Source organism: Halichoeres trimaculatus, unplaced genomic scaffold (genome assembly GCF_033239565.1).
Source record: "Halichoeres trimaculatus isolate MK-OKI-2021-1 unplaced genomic scaffold, fHalTri1.1 fHalTri1_scaffold_5, whole genome shotgun sequence".
Taxonomy (NCBI): Eukaryota; Metazoa; Chordata; class Actinopteri; order Labriformes; family Labridae; genus Halichoeres; species Halichoeres trimaculatus.
In genome coordinates, this window is record NW_027437183.1 from 32,837,706 (window position 1) to 32,860,021 (window position 22,316).

The 22,316-nt window shown below is 41.4% G+C and overlaps 3 protein-coding genes across 5 annotated transcripts in view; 2 read left to right on the top strand and 1 right to left on the bottom strand.

Annotated features, from left to right (window-relative positions):
- Positions 1-6: 6 nt before the first annotated feature.
- Positions 7-2,579, top strand: pop5 (POP5 homolog, ribonuclease P/MRP subunit). The gene is made up of 5 exons (XM_074670823.1): positions 7-100; positions 193-335; positions 1,241-1,390; positions 1,500-1,583; positions 1,837-2,579. Exons 1-5 carry the CDS (start codon positions 81-83, stop codon positions 1,938-1,940), a joined length of 501 nt encoding a protein of 166 aa, XP_074526924.1. The 5' UTR covers positions 7-80; the 3' UTR covers positions 1,941-2,579.
- A 249-nt stretch (positions 2,580-2,828) lies between these two features.
- On the top strand, positions 2,829-12,928 carry rnf10 (ring finger protein 10). Its single transcript, XM_074671165.1, has 17 exons — positions 2,829-3,397; positions 4,106-4,290; positions 5,058-5,263; positions 5,347-5,437; positions 5,547-5,731; positions 5,834-5,970; positions 6,723-6,877; positions 8,284-8,412; positions 8,554-8,854; positions 8,990-9,123; positions 9,254-9,371; positions 9,461-9,562; positions 9,675-9,812; positions 9,916-10,007; positions 10,128-10,185; positions 11,542-11,706; positions 11,805-12,928. The coding sequence occupies exons 1-17, from the start codon at positions 3,235-3,237 to the stop codon at positions 11,876-11,878; spliced, it is 2,433 nt and encodes an 810-aa protein (XP_074527266.1). The 5' UTR covers positions 2,829-3,234; the 3' UTR covers positions 11,879-12,928.
- A 466-nt stretch (positions 12,929-13,394) lies between these two features.
- LOC141790987 (alpha-2-macroglobulin-like) overlaps positions 13,395-22,316 on the bottom strand; it is a 41,208-nt gene continuing 32,286 nt past the window's right edge. For all 3 annotated transcript variants that reach the window (XM_074671164.1, XM_074671162.1, XM_074671163.1), the window contains exons 28-38: positions 21,053-21,209; positions 20,830-20,904; positions 18,210-18,372; positions 17,831-18,018; positions 16,267-16,479; positions 14,988-15,109; positions 14,284-14,374; positions 14,126-14,194; positions 13,934-14,039; positions 13,676-13,714; positions 13,395-13,459 (exon numbers count right to left, since the gene is read on the bottom strand). In XM_074671164.1, the coding sequence (XP_074527265.1) occupies positions 13,455-13,459; positions 13,676-13,714; positions 13,934-14,039; positions 14,126-14,194; positions 14,284-14,374; positions 14,988-15,109; positions 16,267-16,479; positions 17,831-18,018; positions 18,210-18,372; positions 20,830-20,904; positions 21,053-21,209 (1,228 nt within the window). In that variant the 3' untranslated portion in view covers positions 13,395-13,454. The remainder of the gene's footprint in view (positions 13,460-13,675; positions 13,715-13,933; positions 14,040-14,125; positions 14,195-14,283; positions 14,375-14,987; positions 15,110-16,266; positions 16,480-17,830; positions 18,019-18,209; positions 18,373-20,829; positions 20,905-21,052; positions 21,210-22,316) is intronic.

Here is a 22,316-nt window from a genome sequence, read left to right on the forward strand (position 1 = left end):
CAGCAGGTGGCACCAGAGAAATTAACCAAGCATCCTTTATCTGTGTTGACGGAAGCTCCCACGGAAGAAGACACGCTGCGATGGTGCGGGTGAAATCGAGGTAGAAGCGTTTCCCTCATACACAGTTTAAAATTTACGGTTTTCGTCTACCTGAATCACAATTGATCGTTTTCGTGATTCATTTGCCTGCAGGTACTTGTTGTGTGAGGTTGTTGTGTCGGACAGGAGTCGCCTGTTACTCCTGGATGACCGAGCCGTTGCCTTGGCAGTGAAATCAGCAGTGGCCAGGATACATGGGGACTACGGGGCGGCTCTCTGCAGTGTGGGATTCTCAGGTCAGTAAGGATAAAAACTTCATCTGCAGTTTTCAGGTAAAAAGTAAACATTTATATCGTTACAATGTTGGCATTCAAATACAACATGTGGGCCGGTAGTGTAAGTTTATCTGCGCCAGTGAAACTTTTTATAAAAAAAGATACCTTGATGCAGTTTGCTGCATTAAACCGTTAAATCCCAAATTCTACACCGCAAATGACAATAACAATTTTATCTTTGTGTGTTGTATTATATCAGTAGTAGTAGAAGTATTCTATAACCATATTCGTTTTACTTAAAAAAATAATTAGGTACCCTACGTCAATCCAACACTCCAAGAGATTAAATAGGTAAAAAATGACTTAGTAAATAAAAGGTCGGCCAATAATGTTGTCTGTGGGATTGAACAGGTTGAAACCAACACCTGACGACACTTGTAAATTAGGTGATTATTGGACAACAGTTTAAATCTTATTTCATTTTATCTTGATGTGAAACGTTTTATCATGTAACTTATTTCATATTTCCGATGTAAAATCTTAACTTGCAGTAAAGAGAGCACAAAGCAAACCATTCAGCACATTCAAAGATCTTAATTCTTAGATTTAGACATGTTGGAAAACGTTTTTTTAAATTGTTTATACACTTTTTTTTTTTTTTTTTGAGTTTACTGTTAACTTAAACTAAACATGAACATGTTTTATTATTGTAATTGTCAAATATTTAAGGGATCTTTTATTTCATTTTTTAATAAGTAAGCACATCACCCCTAAGTTGATGTTGGACCTAACTGGTTGAAAAAATAAAAATTGATCTTTTCATAAAAATCATTACTAAAGGTTAAAGATCATTTATTTTTTTACCCAACACTGCAACTTAACTACCTAACTACCCATCTATTGACGTTATGTTTTTTCTTTTCCAGTTAAATACCTGAATTCTGTTACTGGAATAGTGTTTCTGCGTTTCCCCAAAAGTTGCTATAAAATCCTCTGGTCTGCATTACCTTTCATCACCAGTATAGAGACGAGGGGGGAGAAAATTGAGTGCTTTCTCAACTGTTTGAATGTAGGAGGTAAGAAAAAAATCATTTCCATTTTCAGCATTAATCAGAATTTAGAAAAATATTTGAAACATCCTTTAAGTGTTAATTGAAAAAGTAACAAAGGTGTAATGTTTTCCAGGAACCATTAGAACTTGTCAGAAGTTTCTGATCCGATACAATACCCAGCAAATTCATCGAATGCTCCCTAAATGTAAAAATGAAGGTAAGAAAATTGATTACAGCCTTTAAGTATTATTTAGACAGAAATAGTGAGGAGAGTGATTTGTTTACTATTTGTTTATCTGTTTTATTTGCTGAAGCGTTTTTCATGAATAAAAACCAATTTTTGACTTTAAAATTGTACGATTTTTTTCCAATATTACCGTTGACATGAATACAAAACTTCAAAAGGACTTGATAAAATAAAATTCATGGTTGCTTTTCTTGTAATTTTCATTTTTTTTTTGTTTTTACAGAAGAAAAACAACAAGTTCGGCGGGCAATTCTGAAATGCTGTCTCACAAAAGAAAAAGAAGAATTTGAAGTCGAATCTGAGAGTGATGAAGATGAAGAGCAATGACTTTAGAACATGCAGTGAAAAGACAGCTGTGAAGTTCTGTCTGAATTTTTGTTTCTATGGAAAAAAGAAATGTATTATTTGAAGGAATATTTAGCCCTTCAAATGCAGATTCCTTTTTTGTTAAAGAAAAAACTGTCATATACATCTCTTTATCAGAGAGAGAGAGAGACATTACATTTGGTTTTGTTCACTGATACAGAACACTGATACTAAATTGCTCTGCCCCAGTTTTTTAAAATACATTTTTCTTGTTTATATACCTGGCTAAAACAATATTGATGAGATTTTGATACTCGGGAAATCCACTGAGACCATCAGCATTATGAATGAGTTTATGAGCCTAAAAATAATTGCTGTTGTGGATCTGTGATGCAAACAGCAAGAAAGTTGGAGGGTAAATGCACTTCCCATACATCCAGAAAAAACTCTGTTGAGGAACACTTAGGGTTGTATATTTAAAGGTGATCAAAATAAACCAAAGCTGTCTCATGGGGATTTACAAATACAAGGCAGAAATGGGGACTGACTTTTGTTTGTAGAAAGAGTCTTTGTTTTGTTAATGACTTTAACTGCATTGGTAACATGTTCTGTAGCAATCTGTACTTCTATAAATATATTAAATTTATATTTTGAACAAAATGTTGTATTCTGTGTCCTAATATATCTTCTGCATGCACTGCTGTTGAGAAACTTGGACGTATTAAAATAGTATAAAATTCTCAAAACTGAGGTATGGAAAATCAATATGGTTTCATAACTACATGCATCACTTAACATAAACGTTTGGTGTATTTGTGTTCTGTACTTCCGATTATTTTAAAACAAATCTTTCGGTACTACATGTCCCATGATGCTTTGCAGGGTATCTCCACACTGAATGTGTTTTCAGACGGTACAAGAAACATCCGGGTCTCTCAGGTTCCGATCTGGCGACCCGTCGCCATTAGTGAGAGCGCTTTGAAACGAATTTATCTTTTGGTAAAAATCATTAGATTGACGCGTTTTTTAGCGTTTGGGAAACGCCTGCCGCCTTCGCAGAGGCATTTTGTTTACCCAAACGAGTTTAAACCTTAAATTCAGGGGGTCTTGGCCCCGCGTGGCGAGTTTACGTCCTCTCTTCCAACAGCCTCCATAACTTGAGACGCCGAAACCGTGTCTCTTATTTTTCTCGGGTTTGTTTGTTGTCAAGATGTCGCCGTGATGGGGTCTCCGCGTTTGACAGAAATGAACCAGGGCCTTCGTCGCCTTTCCCGCACTCACTGCAACCCGCTTTCCTCCTCAGTTTTTCAGTTTGATGCTAGAGAGCTCGGCGGCTCTCTGCTCGGAGCTCGACCTCAGTATAGCTCACTGCACAGAAACAAACATGGAGAAGAATCCCAACAGCAGCACCAGCACCAAGGTTCCACCTCGTTCGAGCTCTTCAGGCCCTACACCAGGCGAATCTAAACCTAAAACAGGTGAAAACCTTTCACTAAACAACACCACTGTGACTCTTTGCTGGCTAAACACAACGTCTGCACTGTTGCTGACTGCTCGTCGCTGTTTGGCCTGTGAGGCCTAGCAGTAGCGCAGAGGTTGTTTATCTGATAGGGCTGACGTCGTTGTTCAAACATTTGACCCTCTGAACTGTCAGAAATGCAGCTAATAATTGCACACTGCACTATATTTGTATTTCCAACACTGCCATGCATTTGTGCATGATGGATGCACAGACAAATGCACTTTTTTGAGTATTTGCAGATCTGCAGCTTTGTTCCCAGCAGGTTGCTAAAACAAATCATTACTGAGCATACGATATTTCAAACTATTAGTGAATAACCGTTATGCATTATTTTGTAAATCCCCTCAAAATCTGACTGAATACCCTTTTGGTAGAGTTTGAAGACTTTCTTCAACTGTTTGTAAGATGTTTTTACATCAATAAGTGGCTTAAAAACACAGCTTAGGGTTTTTGATATTTTACTGTGCTCATTAAAACAGTGCTTTAATTCATATCCTGTCTTTATGTAGTATTTACTATGATTCATTTAACTGGCTATGTTCATGCAATCAAAAGATGTCAGGTGACTTACTTTAATATTCTGTCATATTGTCAGAAGAACAATCCAACACAGGCTTTTCTTAATGGAATGGTGTCACATTTGTTTAATTCATTTCTGTTTCAGAGGGTAAAAACAATGGGGGCTCCAAGCGCTACAACCGCAAGCGTGAGCCAGCCTTCCCCAAAACGGACAGTTTCCCAGGCACTCGCCGCGCCAATACACAGAAAAGCAAAAATTTTGAGAAGAGACCCCCCCAGAGAGGTGGAGGACGGCAGTATGGTGTTACAGGCGGAGGACGACGCGAGGAGGTTGGTATTTTAAAGAGTACCCTTTATCTCTGTTGGAGACTTGGGCTGAATCTCAAAGTCCCCCTTAAACCCTGAGACCTGAGCCCTTGGACTTAGAATCACCTGGAAAGTGTCTGAGTGCATGAGTCTGCAGGGGCTCAAAATAGTGTAACTGTGATTTGGACAGCACTTCTCACTCAACCTGCATGTCATAATGTGTCTCACCTGAGCAGCAGTAAGAATTGCACCAGCTTTAAATGGAAACAAATGTCATTTTACTGACACACTCCCATTAGTCAAAGCAGTTTATCCACTTAACTGAAAGAAATATGAATATACAAAGTCTGAATTTATTAATTAAACTGTATGTGTAAAGATATAGATATTTGGGCCAATTAAAGTGGTTTTATATGTTTATTCTTAAAGACAGGCAGACCTAAAGTTATGAAACATCGACACTGTTTTTTATTTCCGTGGCTCTTGTTTGCATCGCTCTTTGTGTTTGTGGGCTTCCTCTGGGAACCCCATGTTTCCATGGTTTCACATCACATTACAATGAACTCTGGGTAATTCCCTCACAGTAAGTCTGCAACCATGCTGACTTACAGTAAGGATGAGTTAAGAGCTCAGAAAGTCGGCCTGAGAGCCCTCACGCACTTTACCTTTTTTATATTGGGACAGCCCTCAAATCAGTGAGTGTGGACATAGAGATTCAGCCTCTGACTTGAAAAACAAAAGTCAGTTTTAAGAAGCACTGTAAAAATGGTTTTCTATCTCTGCTCATCCAGGTAGCAGAGACACGCCGGGCCGAGTTTAGCCCGGCTCAATTTGCTGGACCGAAGAAAATAAGCTTGAACCACCTTCTGAACTTCACCTTTGAACCGCGTGGAGGGAGTGGTGGTGTTGGAGACGGTGGCCATGCCTGTTGGGGCCGTCGTAATAAATGGGGCCATAAGCACAAGCCCTTCAACAAGGAGCTGTTTCTGCAGGCCAAGTACACAGCCTCCCTGTGCATCACATGACATGAAATACTGAGCATAGTTACAAGGTAGTGAGCTCACTGTGTGTGTGTTTCAGCTGCCAGTTTGTGGTGACTGACGACCAGGACTACAAGGCTCACTGCACTGATCCAGACACTCTGGTGAACTGGGACTGTGTGCAACAAGTGGTGAGTGATTTCCTCTGATGAGCTGTGCTGTTGGTGCATATAAATGAGACATGAACTCCACTTTGAATATCTGAGTATTTACTGACCAGCTGTTTGTGTACTTCTCCAGCGCATCTACAGTCATGAGGTGCCATCCTGCCCTATCTGCCTCTACCCACCTGTGGCAGCCCGCATCACCAGGTGTGGGCACATCTTCTGCTGGCCATGCATGCTGCACTACCTGTCTCTGAGTGACAAGAACTGGTCCAAGTGCCCCATCTGCTATGAGGCCGTGCATACCGATGACCTGAAGAGGTAGATAAGAAAAGAAAAGCATGAAAACTTCCCTGTGTGGTATTCAGATATTGTTCAGTCACTTATATTGTGTGTTTTTTTTTTTTTTTTTTTTTTTTGCAGTGTGGTTGCAATGGAGACCAGGCAGTATGTGGCTGGTGATGTGATCACCATGCGTCTGATGCGGAGGGAGAAGGGGACTCTGGTGGCCATGCCCATCTCTAAGTGGGTGAAGGTGGAGGGGCCAGTTCGCTTTGGAGGTGAGAGAAAGAAGAATCTTCTTTCTTGAAAGTCAGACTCCAAATGCTGTGATGACTCTTCTCAGTTACTTGTTGCCTTTGGTGCTGGAGTATCTAAACCCTGTGATGCAGCATACGACACAAATCAAAACAAAATTAACAGCCTTCTTTCTACAATTATTGATCAATCAATTTGGTCTGTACCTGTTGGGTGGAAGGTCTACACACTCATTTTCAAACACAGCATCACTACTTCCATAAGAACGCTCCTCCATGTGTGGCTCACTTGCTGTGAAAAATGTTTTGTTTGGTGAAAAACTCAACTTCTGTTACTTAGCAAACACTCTAGTGGTGAGGAGGGAGGAACATAAATAAAGGGGGAAGGAAAGAGGCTGTGTGCAGAGGGGAGATGAAGGAGCTGGTATGTAAGTGGGGGAGGGGAGCCAGGTCATCACACAGTTTCAGGAGCTCAGACTTCTTACTGATAAATTTGAAGTTAAAAAAACACATAGAAACAGAACTACACAGTATGTCTGTTTGACCGCAATGGTTCTAATGGTTAAGACAAAACTTCCTTGCTATTCTTGATAGTTTGGCAGCACTGTTTTTTAGTCGTATCCTAAGAACGACACCTTATCAGTCGGCGACTGATACAGTACATTCTGTGTAGGCCTTGTTTATTGTTCAGTATTTAAGGTCATTGTTGTGAGGCTTCTTTGAGCAAAAATAAAATTAAAAAAGCATAAATAAACGTGTGATCACATGTTTTTCAGATGCACGTCTTAGCCAGTACTCCAAGCTGCTGCTGGCCTCCCTGGACCAGGTCCTGAGCCTGATAGCTGAGGAGAGAGAAATCCTGAAGGTCAAACTCAGCCAGGAGGGGGAAAGCCAGGGATGTTTCATCCAGAGTGCTCTTTGTCTGTTGCAAGTGAGTACAGCTCCTCTCAAGCCCGCAAGCAACAGACAGCACATCTATAAGATGACAGACCAAAGACTGTTTGATAAATGGACAAAGTCTCCACACTAACAGCTACAGGGTGCTCAGTCAGTCATGTGAAATAAGCTGTGCCTCTGATTGTTTTTTTCTGCAGTGAAAACATCTTTTTTTTTGGCTTGGTGTGTATGTGACTTCTGGTACTTCCCAGAGCAAACCTCAAGCAGACCCTCCATGAAAAGCAGAGTTTAGCACTTTCACATTGTCTTGTAGTTTCAGACAGAGTTTGCTGCCTGGTAAAAAACGCAAAAATAGTGGGAAGAAAGCACAAAACTACGATGCCGTATTCGGGCCACTGAAGAAAAAAAAAAAAAATTAGAGAAAAAAAACCTCAAAATGTTTGAGTTTGTAAAGTTGTAAATTTATGACTTTAGAAACTCAAAAATTTGCAAGTTCATTAAGTGGAAATTTACGACTTAATAAACTAGTAAATTTGCGAGTTAATAAAGTCGGAAATTTGGCCCTAATACGCCGTCGTAGTTATGTACTTCACTGCAAGATGGACCGAATTGTCAGCCTCCTAAGATTTTACTTTGCAGTTGATCTCGGCAATAAGGAGATACTACTGGTTTTAGCCCAGAGTCATTGCATTCTTACGAGCTCTGAAAAGACGTTGTCGTGCCATGGGGCTATTCAGAAGAAAGCAGCACACTGGACTTGAGAAGTTTAACGAAGGAGTGAAAAAAAGTTAACAGCCGATCTCGCACTTCTGCAGCGGAGACCAGAGCAATAGATTACAGTTTACAGTCCACTCTGACTTCTCAGTAGATCACAGATGGACAAATAGATTGTACAAAGACGCATGAAAACATCTGACATCTCCCATATCTGTCACAAAACAACCTTCAATTTTACAATTTTTTCAACTTAGCTTTTTTCAGCTTATCTGCATCTCTCAAGCGTGGCATCCCCTGTGCCTGTGCATCAACTAACACCCGGGACTTGTCATAAACCAGTAAATTTACGACTTTACAAGGTCCAAAATTTGTGACTTTTTTAACTTGCAAATTTACTAGTTTATTAAGTCGTAAATTTTCCACTTAATGAACTTGCAAAACTTTGAGTTTCTAAAGTCGTAAATTTGCGATTTTAGAAACTCGAAAATTTTGAGTTTTTTTCTCGAAAATGTATTTATTTATTTCATTTCTTAGTGGCCCTTATACGCCGTCGTACAAAACAGTGCACAGAACAAATATGACTGCTAAATGTCAGGTGGTTTGGTGCAGCTGAATAAAAGTATGGCCTCAAAAAGTATAAAACCTGTTGTACATGAAATGCTACTTAGCTGCAGACTGACGGTATTTACTGACGAACTGTATGTGTTGTGTTGTGTTGTGTAGGAGCGAGAGCAGATGCTGCTGAAGAAGCAGAAGGCTAACACAGGAGAGGACCTGGACCTGTCCGGTCTGACCCTGGAGGAACCTTCTTCTCCTGTGGAGGAAGTGGTTACTCACACCAGCAGCACTAAGGTGGGTCTAAAAACTCATTTTCACAGCTTTCCACATGGACACCAAGCGGTGATGGAATTAAATCATCTGACTGGTGTTTTCTCTCACACTGTCTCAGCATTACGTCTTGTAATTGTTGACCTGTCTGTCCTGTCTTTGCAGCCTGTACTGCAGTATTCCTCTGCCTTTGATGATGAAGTGGAGGAGGCTGCTGAGGTTGAGGAGGCTGCTGAGGTTGAGGAGGTTGCTGAGGTTGAGGAGGCCACAGAGACTCCAGAGGCTGCTTCTGCAGAGCCGCCGGGACTCTCTGAAGGTGCTTTGGACTGTGTCCTGGAGGAGCCTCCTGAGGCTGTGATGGATGAAGCTCCAGAAGCTGAACCTGGTGACGAGGGTCCTGCTAACCAAGCTGAGGGCCGCCCCTCAACCAGCGCAGTGCATGGACCTTATTATCACTTCTACCAAGGTTTGTGCTTTTCTTCACTGATACCTCAACCTGTTGAGTTGGTCCTGACATCCGTCGTCCTTCTTTTTTAATATTCAGCTCTAAATCAAACTTTTTCTAATATCTTCGTCTTCCCTCTTATATTTCTTCCTCCAGCTGAGGACTGCCAGCAGATGTTCCTGCATCCTGTGAATGTACGCTGTCTGTTTCGTGAATACGGCAGTGTGGAGGGCAGTCCTGCCTCCATCACTGCCAAGGTGGTGGAGATCGAGGGACAAACAGTCACTGAGGTCGGCAAACAAATGCACTAAACAGTGTACCGCTCAGAAAAACTAACTTTTACAGTTTCAGCTTTGATGCAGTGTACCAGGCAGGTGCAGGTGTAGCTTTGACTCATTTTCAGTCCGTGTATTCCTGCAGGAGCTCCGTCGGCGACATCGCTACCTGGCTCACCTGCCACTGACATGCGAGTTCAGCCTCTGTGAGTTAGCTCTGCACCCCCCGATCCTTTCCAAAGAAACTCTGGACTCCTTTGCAGGTGAGAGCAGTTTTCTCTCCCTCTTTTTGTTTCTTCATTTACAGATTTTAGATTTAATCTGTTGTATTTGATGCTCTTTTCTCCTCTAGATGACTTGGAGAAGAGAAAGCGCCTGAGGCAGAAAAAATTGAGGGATGAGAAGCGCAGAGAGAAGCGGATTGAAATTGAGGAGAATAAGAAGCAGGGTAAATGTAAGTGCAGCTGAATGAGTAACAGCTCCTGAAAATTAAGAATCAGAACAAATGTAGCTACTCTGAGATTAAGAGAAGGATCAGCTACGTTTTATTTTGTATCTGTTCCCAGTTCCTGAGGTGCATATCGGATTGGAGAACCTCCACCATTTCCCAGCATTCGGGTCTCCACCTCACCACAGCAGCCCTCCAGTTCAGCCTGATTTCACCTTCAACCCCCCGTCACCCCTCAGCAGCAGCCCCTCCTCAGGTACCAGCAGCTCCGTCCTCTCCAGATTTACTGCTCAGAGCTTTCAGCTGATATTTTACACACCTCAAACACAGTTTGTGAAGTTTTCCTTTTGTTGTTTCAGATGGATTAAGATTCCCCAGTCTGAACGGGCAAAGCCCTTCACCTGTCGTGGGCAGTGTGGAGGATGACTCCCACTGCATGTCCTTTGCACAGGTGTGTGTGTGTGTGATGAATTCAGGATAACTTCATGATGCAGAACTAAACTGCTTATATTGTAGCATGTTACTACTACTCATTCACGACATGTTGGGATTTTTTCTGTTTCCTGTACAGATGTTAAGAGATGGGAAAGCTCGAGTTGACGCTGGACCCAGGGTCCCCCCAAAGAAAGGTAAAGCTGCATTCATTCAGGCTGTTTTCATTCAGAGTCTCAGTTTAGCTCCTCAAAGTTTTACTTTGACATTTGAAGAACAAATGATCCTCTTTTAAAGGTAAACACAACCTAAATGTTAAGTTTTAATGTCACCTTTCTTAAACGTTCTGTTAGGAGGAGCTTTTTAAATCGGACTACAGTGCCGCCCTTTGGCCTGGAGTCTCAGGCACAATATTGTGAAAAAGTGACTTTAAATAAGGCGTGTGTTTGTTTTGGAGTTAAATGGAGATCAGACCAAAACAGATTTTCTTTGTTCAAGTCAACTTTTTACTGGATACAACTCGTCGAGGTAAGGTATTTATCAGTACAGTTATATAGCCCTACAGTTGAAACGTGACATCAAACAAAACATTGTCAGTTTGTACCATAGTTTAGCCGTTAAGTATATTTAGCATGAAAGCTCAGTGCTCTGAGACATGTCAGTAATGTGTAACGTTAGTAAATCCTGGTTATATCCTGCCAGTTATCTACCAAGCAGAGCTAACGTAACCTCACTCTTTATTTATTGATAGACTCTCAAGTTTGAACAGACCACTGCAGAATAACTGCTGACTGTGGGTTGGAGAGAACATTAGCACAAACAGCTTAGCTCCTGTGTTAGCCTTTAGCTTGGGCTGTATCTCTCCTGTTTGTCTTTCTTCTACTCTTCTGTCCTTTTCCTGTCTGACAGTTAGGCTCCTGTGTCCGCCATCACTACAAAATCAATCACAGAAATCATTTTCAGCAGAGAAAAAAAACAGATCTCTGTGTTTTATCTCTTCTCACTACTAAACTTTGTCAGCTGGCGTGGTGTTATAAAGAGACTTAAAATCAACCCGGTCCTGTTCGAGCCTAAGAAGTAGCATTTAGGAACAACTTTATTGGCGCCGATAATCTCGTTAACTCCTCACAGCCCCTTTAAGAACCAACAAAAATGATCCATCAACTGAACTCAGCTGAAGCCTTGACTGCAAAGCTTTCAGCTGAATCTAAAACCAGTCGACTGTATATGTTTTCATCTTAGTGTTTTATCTAAAGTCTGTTTTGATAAATGTTGTTTCAGTAAGTAAGATATTTTCCTTGATGTTTCTTTGTAATATCTATCAGTACCAGCTCCTTTAAACTCCCACACTGTTTTGAAAGCTGAATGATCTTTTTGCCTCACAAACATGTTCATCTCTGTTTTCACTGGTTGCTTTGTTCATGAAAATGTGAGTCTATCTGTACAAGTCACACGTTTGTCATATCATTCCTGTAAAACCTGTTTTGGTCTGCCAAGCAGTGCTATCCCTGGAGGCGTCTTAATGTCACTCTTGTGGTTTTTTTGCCGCACAGATAAGCTGCTAGCTCCCCCAGCTGCAGACAGTGATGGAGAGAGTGACGGGTCGGACCGTGTCCCTGTCCCCAGCTTCCAAAACTCCTTCAGTCAGGCTTTTGAGAGAGCGCTTCTGCAGCTGGACAGTGGTCCAGCTTCTCCTCCACAGCCTGTGGTTGAACCAGGTCTGACATCTGGAGATGAAACCTCTCATTGAAACAAATTGAGATATTAATTCTGGTGCGAAAATGTTAAGACTTATCACTGGTGTGTTCTCTTTCAGATGAGAAAGGAGGAAAGAAGAAAAAGAAAAAGCAGAAGCTCTTGTTCAGCACATCTATGGTTCACACCAAGTAGAAACACTGAAGTCCATTTAACCTTTCCTGTTAGCTGATCTTCCCCCTCTCCTTGTTTTTACTTCCATGCAAATAGTTTTAACTTATGGAAATGTGCTTCAGAATGGAGCCAGAGTCCATGCTACTTGTAATTGTTGCTTTGAGGACATGATCCTTTTTTTTGGTTGACACACCACCAGGTTGATTTTCATTCATCTACAGCTACATCAAAGCTTTGCCACAAACTGTTGTCGCACTGAGAGCTTCATGGAGAACATTTGTTCTAATGCAAAGTCAGGAATACAGCAACAGTGGGTCCTCATGTATGCTTTATGCGTTTTATGACTTTCAGATACTTGATTGGGTTGATGTTGGACTCGCCTGTCCTGAACTCACCCTGAGAGTTGCATCAATGGTCCTTGAGTAGTACGGATAAGATGATTTGAAGGTGCTTTATATCAGAATAGCAGTCAGCCAGCTGCAGATATGAGCTCCATAAAGTCTTTCCTGTCTCTCGGTGCTCTGAGGTATTTAATCTGGGTTGCAGTGTAGAGCTGATAAAAACTGGTCAATATTAGATTTCTTTCAGTGTTTCACAGAGGACACATTTGAGGGATTGCTGCTTTGACATAATTGCCCAAGAATTTTGTGACAACACAAAAAACCCAAAATGTTCCAGTACCATAGTAAGGAAGTGAAGACACAGTATTAAGAGATTAGGTCTGTTGGTTCAACAGAGATCCAGTATATTCTGCTGAATTTAACTATAAATACGCACTTTCTTCTCATTCATTTTCTCCTCTGTGTCACCTCCTGTTATAGACTATAACTAACCTCAAACAATACATCCCCCAATTAAATCATTTCAGTGTTGGAAAGGTGTGAGCCGTACAGAACTGCTGACATTTAGTAAATACTGGTGAAACCTGGGGAGAAAGGTGGATAAAATGTTCTTTTGTTGGAGGGTTCTTTAATTCACCTTTAATTTTGAGCAAGTTTAGACCTAGTGGGCATAACTGGTCTGTTGAATCGAATAAACAATTATGCACAATCAAGAGACTGTCTGATTTTTGATTCAGCTTTTTCCAAGGACAATGAAGGATTATAGGCTAGGAAGGTCACACAGAACAAGTCTATCCATTTAAGACGGCTGCCATCTGTCTGATGCAGTTCATACGTTTCTCCACATGGGGGCAGGCCTGACTGTCCTCAAATTACCATTTTACTGTTGACTTGATCTGTTCAGTTAGTGAGCTTTTACTATGTGATTCTTGACTTGTCAGAATTTCTTTTCAGAGAGTTGGACCAAAAATCCAGTTATGAGAAAACACGCAGGGGTTCACCATTACAAAATAATATGAGTCTGAACACTTTTTGTGCAATTATTTTGTTCTTACTCAGCTTAAATCTGTGGTCAAATCAGTCGTTTTTTCAGCTCCAAAGACTTTTTTGGTAGTCTTTAATAAGTCAGTAAAGGTGGTTTAAAAAGCTATGATGAATAAATTTAAGGAGGCTTAAAAAACAACAGTTCACTGATGTCTTTCAAAAAATTGAAGTTTATTTGGGATCTTCCTAGGACCATTGAGACAACACTGGGTTCAAGCTGCAAATGAAGAGAAAATAGATGAATGAACAATTTAATGATTCTTTATTATTTTAACCTGGAACTGTTGGAATATGGAATGTGTCCACCATACTTCAATATGTCTACTAGAAAATTTTGAAAGGTGTTATGAAATGTAGTTTAATTGATATTATGTAGCCAGGAAACTGATTTAAAGATCTTTGTTAAGTCAACCACTCTTTCAAAGACTGTTACCTGCACAGGGGTAGGTGTACTGAGTCTCAGCCTGGTCATCTTGGAGGAAAAAAAAAGCGCAGTCAGATTCACAGAGAATGGAGGAGATGTTGAAAAGTTTGCTGGATCTATTCAGTCTGCTCTTGTTTTGTGTCCAATTGTAAAGATCAGTTGTTAGCATTTCCAGTATTGGCTACATCAGAGACCAGTTTTCATTTTAGGAACTTCTATCAAAACACAAAGCTTCACCGTCTATGTTAGTCAGAATATCTTATTTACTTGGCTGGTAGTAGTCGTAGATGTGGACCACAGCTGGCTTCAGGTTCTGCACCTGCAGCTCCTGTATCAGCTCCAGCTCGAGTTTAATGGGTTCATTCTTGGGCAACTGGTGGAAGACAAACCAGTGAAATGATCAGTAACAAATCTGCACATTTGTTCACTATCATTTCTCCTCACGGTGATTTCTCTCACCTCAGTAAGATACACCATAACGTGACCTTTCTTCTCTTCAACACGATCCACCAGCAGGGCGCCTTTGAGCTGTGAAAGACCACATTTAGGCGAGTCATTGTCATCTTCCTCATGACATCAAAGAACGCTTTGATTAAATGTTACTATAAAAAAATTACCCTCATCAAAGACACAGGGTCTGGGACAAATCCAGAGAGCATCTTGATATCCAGGATCACCATGTTTGTAGTCCCCTCCTCACCAAAGTACCTGAAACAGAACATTACAATTGAGTCACTACCAAGACAGCATCACTGTCTGCTCCATATCCTGATCACCACAAACTGTACCTTTGAAAGTGCCCGTCTGCAAGAGTTAGTCCAGTCATTCCATTAAAGCTGACTGAAGCAAACATCACTGGGACTTTTAATTTTGTGCATCAGAGCGTTAGAAGTGTTTGAGGGTGACAGCTCAAGAAGAGAGGCCAAAACATTTAGAGCTCCCCCTACTGACTGGCTGCAGTGTTTGACACTAAGTCCAACTCCACCATGTTAACAGATAAGAACTTAACTATGAAATCAATTGTTGCTGCTCCCCTTGCACACCACTTTACAGCTGACCTCCACTGTCCTCCGTGCATGCTGTGTCTGATTTTACCAGTGTCGCTGATGCTCACTCTGTGATGTCTTTGGGGTCTTTGCTGCTACTCTGCCTGTCAAGCTACATTTTTTTGTAGTGCTCAAGTTTTTGATATTGATTGAATTTAGTTTAGTTGGGTTATTTTTTTGCTGATATATAATGAAGTACGATGCTATGATTAACAGTTCTGTTGCCAAATGCAGAGCAGGACTTTCATTGACCAGTGCTCCGGATTCAAACTCACAGGGACTTGATCTTCAGAGCAAGCCTGGGTCTGCCTGTGACTGTGCAGGGGGCTTCTGCTTGGACCTCCACACTGAGCTTGGTGCCATCAGTAAGTGTTGGGATGTTGTAGTGAAGAGAAATCTGGAAAACAGGTTAATAATAATGATGATGTAAGAATTTCCTTAGCTGTGACTGAGGCAGCTGTGAAACCTCAACCACATTATCGAGTTAACTCACACCACTGAAAGCGTCATAATCATAGACTGTAAAAAAAATGGACGTCCGCTTGCTTGGCTCAAAGCGAGGTCTCCACAAAAACTGCTTCCCCTGGTGGCTGGCTGCAGTATATGTTTAAAAATACAGCTTTCCAGCCTTTCCAGATGGGTCAAACTTTAAAAAATTAATAAATCTCGTAGAAATGATTTTCACGTCCGATTTTTGTGGTGATTTGAAGATATTATTTGGCTGCCTTGTATTCAAGTCCTCTTTTTTTTCTGAAATTTTTTGTTGTCATTAGTTGTACGAAGTTAAAAACGAAGCTTTACTTACCGTTTAATGATGATTGACAGCTGCTGTATTTTTTTCGGGGATTGTAAAATGTGTCGGGAGGTGGAGTCAGGTAGTGATTAGACTCTCGAAAGAAAAAAATAACAAATATTTTTGTCACCCAGCTCCACTCAGATTCTCCCAGAAACCCTCATCGTCTCTACTGCGCAGACTCTGGCTCCAAACTGCCACAATGGCTGCGGCTGTGATGGGGGAATTTTGGCTTCAAAGCCGTACAATGGTAAATGGCGGAGTCACACTGTCCACTCTATATACAGTCTATGGTCACAATGCTTTGTTTAAACCAATCGCATCAAACTTTAGATAACCATATGAGTCTTTAGATCAGAAACATCTGATGAGATAGGAAACAAAATGAAATAAAATAAAAAATATATATTATAATGCAACTGGTGATGAAAAAAAATACAAACAACTTGATATGAAACATTAAAAAATAATGATATGATATGATTTGATCAGGACCAGGAGAGCCCGGTTTGGAGCAGTCACACCACTCAAACAAACTGGGCCCTGGAAACGGTACTGATTCCCTGATGTGAGTGACCCCTTAGTAAACAATGTGTGCTGTTGAATATTTTTCCCAAAAAACATCAAGGACCACACATTCTTGATTGTGATTTCCCACATAAAGATCAGGAAACCACACACAGCATGCTCCAGAAGCTTATGAGGCCAACCCTCAGAGAAAGATCAGAGTCCCCAGTGACACTAAGAACACGTTCACTGACCTGAATTGAGGCACATGAAGTTCCTTTCACCTCCAGACTGTACTTTCCTGTCCCATCCTTCAGCAGCTCCTCCTGGTACAGTAGTTTGTTGTTCTGGTTCACGTCAAACATCAGCTGACCGCCAGAAGACTGGACTGTCACTGTGCTGGAACCATCTGGACTGAACACATGAGTGGAGTAGAGAGCCAGAGCCTGGAGAGCCACCACTGTGTCCTAAAACATGCAAACAGAAACAACATTTGACAGGATTGTAGGACTGTTTCACTGAGAAACTGCAGTTCTCTGTTTGACCACTACAACAATAAAAACACATTCAGCTCCTGTTGATAACACAAGCTTTTTCCTTTCACCTCCTCCACCAAGTCCTAACACACTGTGGAGTCTGTAAAATCTACTTTCTGCTGAGTGGTTGACCTTAATGCTGTTTCAAGTCTAAAATTGCTGCTTTTTACTATCCTCTTCAGGCTAATCCTGTTTTAGTGGCTTTGCTTGTAGAAAGTGGACTCTGTGAAGAACATTTTTTGCATTGTTACTGTCCCAAACTTTGTCCTCTATAGCCCTGTTTCCACCGAGCAGTCCAGTTAGGATCAGTATGGTTTGGTCCAGGATCAGTTAAGCCGGATCCTGCAATTCTACAGTCAACAGTGCCCCCTCATGGTAGGCGGCGTGCACTGCAACAAAGAGCAAAGATGGAAGACATGCAGCATTTTGTCCTCTCTGTGATCTCCATGTAGCTTTTTGATACAAAGAACAATCAAGCTTTGTTTCTGAGAAGTCTGTGTGCCACCAGGAGAGCAGGACAGCAGCTGCTGTCACACGGTAAGTGATGATTCTTTTGACCAATCAACAGACTGCAGTGTTGTAGCTCGTCTCAGCACATTTTGTGGCGTTTCCACTGACTAATCCAGGGACAGATCCCCAAATAACCGAGACGGGCAGTCCCACTTTTTGGGACCCTTTCGTATGGGTGCCAGACTGAACTGATCTGCTCTAGGAAGGTGGAGCTACAACACTGCAGACTGTTGATTGGTCAAAAGAATCGTCACTTACCCCGACAGCGGCTGCATTTCTCCTGGCAGCACACAGACTTCTCTGAAACAAAGCTTGATTGTTCTTTGTATCGAAGAGCTACATGACAATCACAGAGAGGACGAAATGCTTCATGTCTTCCATCTATGCTCTATGCTATGTGTTGCGTTTTTCTTTGTTGGATTTATTAGCGGGACAAACTGTGTCGCACTGGCGTCACGCCATTATTTAACAGCTGCGGCTTTTGGCATCTGGCTTACACGTCACCTACCACAAGAGGGCACAGTTTGCTGTGGAAACGCAAACAGGATCAGGCCTAACTGTACCAAACCGTGCCAAACCGGACTAAACCAAACCCGACTGCCTGGTGGAAACGCGGCTTTAGAGAAGGGTCTCAAAAAGTGAGACGTCTCGTCTCAGTTATTTGGAGAGCTGTCCCAGAATTAGTCAATGGAAACGCCATAAAATACGTGCTGTACTGAGATGGACCATCCTGAACCGCTCTGTGGAAACGGGGCTTTTGTTTGAGGGGTACCTGAGTGGAGGAGAAGCCTCCGTAATAGTTCTGCTGGGTGATCAGCCATCGGACGATGGGGGTGGAGTATCCCAGGTCTTCAGCAGAAGGAGGGACGCTGAGTATGGCCAGCAACACATATGAGCTGATCTCCACAGACAGAGAGCTGGAAGTGTCTGTTGATGTCTGAGACCAGTGGACGAAACCTCCTAAAATCAGCCATAAACAGAAAGACATGCAAGTGGTGAGATACATTCACAGTGACGACACAGAAGGAAGTGTCTAAAGCTCTCATGATCCCATGTTTGAGTTGGTTTCAGCGCCCTCTGTGGACAAAGTGTGCTAACGTCAGAAAAGTATGGTACATTAATTGCACAATCAACTACCGTAGATGACCCACCTGTGCGTATCGCAGCTGTACCAAGATGCCTCAGGAGTTGGCCTCGGGTCTCCATGTCTCCTGCCAGAGTGAAGACGTACGCCATCAGAGCTGTGGCATAGGTGTTGCTGAGGTCCCCCAGGGACGCTCTGAGGCAGGCCAAGCTGTTGTTCACCACAGGTTCCTACCATCAGTCCATTGAACAACCATCACAGAAAATGACTGATGAGCCACTGTCAAACAATTGGTTTCAATGTGCACTCAGACCTGGTGTCTCTCACACTTATAAAAGCTCAGGAGACGTTTACTCCTGCCTGTAAAAACAACTATCTCGAGCTGTAAACTTGAACAACTGATCTATGGCTATGTCCCACTTACAAACACAATGAACCAATCACTGTGCGTATAGCCTTCCAATACATTCAAACATTCTCTGCCTGGATGTCCATTGAAATACATTGCAGAAAGTCAGTTTTTCTACGGCTTTATGAGGTTTATCTGAGATTTTGAGTTTAGAAATAGTCAAACTGTATTCAAGGGGTACATGCAAGTCGAACACTAAGTATCCTTAAAGGCTGGGAGACAGGATGTTTATCCCAAGAAAAGTATCTTCTTGGTATAAAGTTGTGGGGTGGACCACAACATCAACTGAATGTGGATAAAACAAACAAGAATGTCTACACCTTTTCTACAGTAAGCTGACATTGTATTTCAGGAAGCAGGTTGTGACTTTGCTGTGTAGAAATATAACGTTATCTCTGACACTAGAACCACCACTGCAGTATGACGGATGCTTTGGGATTTTCTCTAAAGTTAGCTAAAGTTAGCCTAACGTTAGCTCATAGCTGCGTTGTTCATCATGTCTCTTTGTTTGTTGGGAGTTAATCGGCCTGTTCTGTTCTAGATTTTGATCTTTGGTTATTGTACATCATTGTTAGCTGTTGTCCAAAGGGCTCTAGTCAAACTAATGCTGGCTTCTGAAGCTTAGCTTCATTAGCTTATCTGCAGACAATTGTACGAGTCCCTCTGAGCCAAGTCCCAAGCGAGTAGCAAGTCATTTGGTCCAGGCCTCAAGCAAGCGTTAACTTTTTCTGTTGTGGGCAAATCAAGTCAAGTCGAGTCAAGTCACAGGGTTATGGAGTTGAGTCAATGGTGATACCTCAGGTTTATATCTTGAAGAAAAAAAAGTAAATGTCAAAAAATACCATGCAGATTAGTCTGCAACTCTGCATTAAACCATATATTCTAATATTATAATGATATTATAATTTTAATATGTCATTTGTCATCAGGCACAGATTTAGCTGCCATGCCTGACCATGTGCATTTGTTTTGCTGGCATAGGGTCCTCCATCCACCTTCCAAAAGAATAACAGGGTGGACTAAATGCAGCTATAGCTAGAGGAAAAACTAATCAGAGGCTAAATGAGAGGGAATAAAGGTTTTGTGGGGGAGTTATTTCCTCTGCCGACGAGTCATGACTGGATGTTTGTTATGAAGAGTGATGAAGTGTTGAAGACGGGGCTTGCTGCCATGGATGGAGATTATTGATGCAGTCACATAGGCTACAGTAGCCCACATCAACGTTTAAGACGGTGGTGAGTGAAATTGTTTGTCTTATTATTAGCAACAATGCTCAAAACAAGACTGACAAACATATCACCAACACACACACGCGCACACACTTTTGATAGTGTTAGCTTGGTTTCACTTCCTTGGCTTCGTGTGCAGTCCTTAAATGGCCGATAAAGTTGGATGTTGTTCCCTCTTTTTCAGTTATTTTAGCGTTGCATATCTTGCATTGTGCTTTCCTTGTATTTCCTTTAGAGTGGAGGTTTTTCAACTTTAAACCATTATTAGAAGACAACCGCACTTTGTTGTGTGTACCCATTGGCTACTTGCATACTTGTGCTCTTGCTACACACTTGTCTCCAATCAATCAATCAATAAAAGTGTGAACCTATAGTGTGGTGAACATGCTACAAGTCATCCAACTCAGCTTGTCTCAAGTCAAGTCTGAAGTCATTGTCTTTCAAGTCAAGTTGAGACTCAAGTTTTTTACCCTCAAGTCAAGTTGAGTTGCAAGTTGTCAAATTTGCCACTCGAGTCAAGTCTCTATGACTTGAGTCCAATTGTCTGCTTATCTGTAGTAGCTGAGATAACAAAGGTTGGCAAACTATTTGTGTAAATACTGTAGCTCCAAACTAACAGAGACACACTCTTGGTAAAGATGGTAAAAAGGAGGTTATATTTTTGTCCTGGCCAATGCTGATCCTCTGTCTTGTTGTCTGAGATGCTGACGCTGACCAGATGCTGTTTATCAGGTTAACACTGGGAGCTGTAAATTTAGTCTGCAACTGAAGCTTTTCATCGACCTTCTCAATAATAAAATGATTCATATATCCCTCTAATGTGGACTTTAGAGCCTTTTGGTGACTTCTAGATATGTGATCTTTCTGACTTCAAAAATCATCAAAAACATCCTACAAAATCTTTCCCACCGTGTTGCCTGCCATAGCACCTGTTACTGATCGTTCATTGTTTGTCTGAGTGAGTGGAGGGGGCGTGGCTTAGCCATAGGTCAATTCTTCAGCATACAGGGAAGTTTGTGCTTCCAGCTGACTTTCTAGAGTCTACTCACATGAACAGACCGGTTCATCTCCAGGAAGCCGGCAACAATGTATGCAGTGAGAGTGACTTCATCAGACACACCACCCTGCAGAGAGGAAGGTTTGAACAGGTATGTATCATCAGGGGATCTCCAACACCACCCCTTGTACATGCAGTTTTCTTTTTCCTTGTAGAGTCACCTGATTATGAGAAACAGACAACTCTGACCCAGTCCATGTACTGTTTCTGCTCACCTTCATTCTGTTGTGGAAAAGTTTTCCCGACTTTTCGATACAGCCGTTTGGCCGTTGCTTGCTTTCCAGCCATGATTTTGATTGCTGAATCTTTTCTGGGTCAATGAAGACGAAGGACTGGGCTTTGGCAAAGGATCTTACCACAAAAGCTGTCAGCCTAAAGACAAGAGAGACTTTATTACACTGTCAAAGTGACAACTTGAATCTGATTTGCTGGGGGTTGTCCATTTTTTCTTGACGACAGCAAAAAAGAAATGTCTGTTTCTCAATCTTTCTGACTGCACTGTCTACGTATCAGCCTGTATCACAGACTGTTTGCTTCTCAGACGTGAAGCCTGGCTGTTTGTCATTTCTGTCATCACAACATGAGGCGTCCCCCATGATAATAAATGGGACATGGGTCAAACTTAAAAATCAAAGTTCATGCTAAAAAAGTTTTTCTCAAAACACACCGGTAACACTTTACTTTAGAGGTCCACAGATTTCATCACACTTAGGTAATAATCAGACAATGTCTTTTCTTATTTCTTTGAAACTAGAGCATAACTTCTTTAAAATAATTTCCAAATATTTATTGTCGCAAGTCACTTTTGGTAGGTTACTGTTTTTTTTCTCCAAATTGCAAGGTAAGAAGGTGACGATTAGAAAATGATTCATTTGAAATTAAATCACAAGCCACCACAAAATGTTTTTAGAAGTATCCCAACGTTTCTGCTGTTTCCAGAGAAGCAGGTGATAAATAGCTGCTTTGTTCTTGAAAATGGAAGTTAGGTTCATTGTTTCCTCTGATAATTACCTTTAAAATGTTCAGTCAATAATTCAGTTTCCCAATAAGCAGTTGATAGTTAGCTATTTGTTATTTAATTTCACCAGGTTCTTTAGTACTGAGTTTGTTGATATGCATAATTGAGTTTAAAAGCAAAATGATATACCTTTATGATTAGGCCTGTAATGTTTTACATGATAAAACTAAAGGCTTCAGATGTGATATTCACCAAGAGCGGGGTTGTAAATTGGCCTTACCTGACTGTGATAGACACTGTGAGTACAGGCACACCGCAAAACAGAATCTGGCCAGAAGTTATGTGCTCATTTTCACCAAATTCTCATGAAATTTCAGGGGTAATTTAAAAGAAATAAGAAAAAACTTTGTCTAATTATTACCTAAGTCTGATGAAATTTGAGGACCTCTTAGGTAAAGTGTTACCAACACCTGATAAAATTTTAACACCAGTTGGAAATTGCCTGACTTACATTTTGCACT